The following is a 3772-nucleotide window of genomic DNA, read 5'->3' as shown; positions in this document are numbered from 1 at the left end:
CTGGTAATGTCTCAGGGGAAATCTGGATGAGCTAATTAATAAGACTGGAAATACATACCGATTATGCTCAAAAGACAATTATGCTACGGAATCTATTACATGGGCAAGAAGGCCATTCCTCAATATTAGTGTATATTTGGAGGCTGGCCCAGGCAACAACAAATGAGATGCGTGATGGGGAACACATTCCCCACCCCCAACCAAAAAAACACCACCCTCCGAATTTCTTTTTTCCTTGTCCAGCCTTTAAAACTGAATATTCAGCTATAAACCCCCAGAAGTATATATGAAGGAGGGTAATTCCACATTCTTCCATGCTGACAGTATGAACTATAACACCAGTCAGTAAACACAGGATATCTGATTTAAAAAAAAAAAAAAAAAGTCAGTTTTAGAAGACCTGCCCTCCTCTAGGCAATTCAGCATTAATCATTAGCAAAAAAAATCACCCTGAATGCTCTCCCCATCAAAACATATTACCAACCCTAGAGAACAAGCTCCCTGTAATAAAAAGATTGCAGACATTTTCATTTCTACTGAAACATGCTCAAGTTAATCTGAAACCACAAACAGCACAAAAAAGTCAGACTCTTTATCTACAGAAAAGAATCTCTACACACCAAGCACCCGGGTGCAATTCTTGAGCAATCTGAACTATTACTGAAAACATGTTTCAAGAGCTGCGTATTTTAACAAGATTGGTTCAAAAATCTCCCCCCACCCCCCAAATAAAAATTGGAAGACACAGTCACCAAACTTAGGATAAGGAACCACACAACTGAACAGAGTTGAGTCTACTGTCACCTGCAGTTACTCCTGTTTATTTCATGAAGAAAAAAATTTATTTTGAGACCCACACTAGAAATACTTACAACACAATCACTTGCCTACTCACAAGCAAGGATAGCCAGTCTCCTAAAATACCTCTGAAGTGCCTTGTAGAAGCCATTCACAACTATGTAACCGGCACACAAAGCCACATACCCAGAAAAATCACTGTGCTCCAAATGAATTTCAGCTAGCGAAACAGTCAAAGCTCTTCACACACCTTCAAAAAAAATCCCCAGAAGTCCTCATTTGCACAGCTCCCATTTATTATTCCCTCTAAACTGCTGCCTACATAAATGCTGCGATGGGATGTTGCTACAATCTCCCACTTGTATTTTGTGGAACCAAAGTAATTCTAAAAAAATTTAATGAGAAATATTTCTGGGTAAAAAAACAAAGCAAAACAAAGTCAAACCCCAACACAAAACCGCACCCACTTGCCGAGGCCCAAACCCCAACACTAGGCAGGCAGGCAGGCTGGCAGCGTGACATGTCATCCCAACCCCAGCCTCCCCCTCGCAAAACCGGGATTACTCTAACACGAGGGACGAGGAGTCCCTCGTGACCCTAATCCCAAGGCTGCCCGCGGGGGAGCGTCGCTCTGAGGCCCGGCGACCCCGCTCCCACCGGCCGCCCCCGTCTGGCTGCACTCTGGCCCGCAGCGCCCCGCTCACCCAGAAGATGAGGTTGAGGAAGACGAGGACGGTCTTGGATGAGGTGATACCACACTGCCCCATGACTGCCACCCCCGCCAGCCGCGCCGCCAGCTGGCCGCTTCACGTGACCGGCGGCCTAAGATGGCGGCGGCGGCGGCGCTGTCACGTGAGGGGAGGGACCTAAGATGGCGCGGCCTGGCCCCTTAAGGGGGCCGGCGCGAATCGGACACACTGCTACTGCTGTATGTTTAGTGTTGTGTTCTCCTTTTTTTTTCTGGAAGTAAACGTGAGGAGTCCTTGGAGCCTACTTGTCTGATAGTGCTGCTTTTATGTATTTTTGATACATTTCTAATTTAAAAAAACCGCAAAGTTTAAAACACCTGCACCTCCCACATGTAGGATGTTCGGCGGGGGGGGGAGCTGCCAAGGCCCTGTGCTTGGCGCGGCGGTTCTGGCTCTGCCCTAGCTGTGTGTCTGCTCCGGCCCTGCGGTGGCAGTGCAGCCTGAATGGTCCATCGTGACAGCCCCAAAATGGGGGAAGGGGAAAGGCCATACCCAAGAAGGCAGCCCTGCCCAGCACATACAGGCTGGTAAAGCTGCTGGCACTAGACACACGGTGGGCAGGCCCGCTGCCGCCTTCGGAGGGGGCCTGGCCCAAGGGGTTGTGCCTGCCCCTGCAGATTCTTTCCCTGCAGAGGCGAGCAGCAGAGCCACCCGGGGCCTCGTCGTTGCCACCCTGCTGCCACTGACCTTAGCAAGTTGTTTTGGCAGCAGCTGGAAAAGGCTGTTTGGAAAGTTTGGGATAAAGGAACATCTGTGGAGGGCAGGGATGCGGGGGAGGGCTCTCAGCTGTGCCCTTCTCTTGGAGGGAGCTCAGGAACCTCGGGGACTGGAACAGCGGGACAGCAACCCAGCATTTGCATTTGCAGGATCAAAGAAACATTTGTCCCAATAGTGCAACTAGGGTGGTGTGAGCAGGGCACCAGGCCTGGGTGCTGGTATGGCCTTCTCTGCCAGGAGTCTGCCACAGCAGAAGCAGTCCTGTGCCACTGCTGGCCATAGGAGCCAGGCAGGCACAACCCCATGCCCAGCAGTGTATCTGTGGGGAAAGGACTGTGAAATGATGCCTGCTCCCGAGAGGCTTTGCCACAGGAGCGGGTAGGGAAACAGGGCACCAGAAGCCCCCTCCCCTCCACTCCTGCCTGTCCCCCTGTATATTTGCAACATCCAAATACCCTAAGGCCCACCCAGCTAACTAATAGCCCTTATTGTGTGGGGGGCGGGTAATGGATGAATGCGACAACAAAGGCAAAAAATAGGACAGGAGTGACATGAGGGTCAAAGGGTCAAAAGATGAAAGTGAGCATGCCTGAGGGGGACACCGAGCAGAGCCCCCCGGGCCACACTCACCAGTCCTCAAAGGCATTGAAAGAGCTGGTAGATGCGGCCCACTGGTCCTCCGCTCAGAAACGTGCACAGATAAGTGAAAGGAAAGCAGCCCTGCAGTCTCCGGGCACCTTGCCAGCCAGAGCCTCCTTCCTGGTCAAGTATAGGGCCCACTTGGCCAGGACCTGGAGGAGGTTGACCAGGAGGCCCCAGGACTTGGTGGGGCCATGGATGGGGTGACCAAAACTAAAGCGGTGGGGGTGAAATTCAGACAGAACCTCAGGAGGCGGTTCTGGAGGTGGAAGGGCTGTAGCCTGGTGCACTCAAGGGTCATGTGCGCCAGGGTCTCCCTTTGCCCATAGAAGGGGCAGGAGACCAGGGTGTCTGTGAAACTTGCCAACATGGTGTTGGCTACAGGGCAGGACCTGGTAGGGGAGCTGCACTTTCGTGGTCAACTTGAGGACAGTGACCACCAATCAGTCGAATTCACCATACAGCATAGAGTGGGTAAGATAACTAGTAGGGTGGAAGTGCTTGACTTTAGGAAGGCTAACTTCAGTGCGTTTAAGAGTCTAATCAATGACGCACTGCAGAATAAGAGTATTGGCGAGATGGGAGTCCAGGAAACGTGGTTGCTTTTAAAGGAAGTGATCGTTTGGGCACAGAGGGAAACTATCCCAGCGTGAGGGAAAAGGGGGAAAGGAGCCAGAAAACTTCCTTGGCTAAACAGGGAAATCCAGGGGAGCCTAAGCATAAAAAAGAAGGTGTATGGGCAGTGGAAGCAGGGGGAAGCTACCAAGGAGGAGTATACCTATTTGGGCCACACTTGCAGGGGGGCAGGTAGAAAAGCCAAAGCAGCTACAGAGCTGGGGCTGGCAACACAAATTAAAGACAACAAAAAG

General features: G+C 51.3%; 1 protein-coding gene across 1 annotated transcript in view; it reads right to left on the bottom strand.

Moving 5' to 3' along the window:
• Positions 1-1625, bottom strand: part of TSPAN3 (tetraspanin 3) — a 38124-nt gene extending 36499 nt beyond the window's left edge. Inside the window, exon 1 of the mRNA XM_019533354.1 lies at positions 1503-1625. Within this exon, the coding sequence (XP_019388899.1) occupies positions 1503-1565 (63 nt within the window). The 5' untranslated portion in view covers positions 1566-1625. The remainder of the gene's footprint in view (positions 1-1502) is intronic.
• Positions 1626-3772: the final 2147 nt, after the last annotated feature.

The sequence above is a fragment of the Crocodylus porosus genome, unplaced genomic scaffold (assembly GCF_001723895.1).
Source record: "Crocodylus porosus isolate Cpor-Errol unplaced genomic scaffold, CroPor_comp1, whole genome shotgun sequence".
NCBI lineage: Eukaryota > Metazoa > Chordata > Crocodylia > Crocodylidae > Crocodylus > Crocodylus porosus.
Note: the sequence above shows the minus strand (reverse complement) of the source record. Positions and strands in the feature narration are given on the sequence as shown.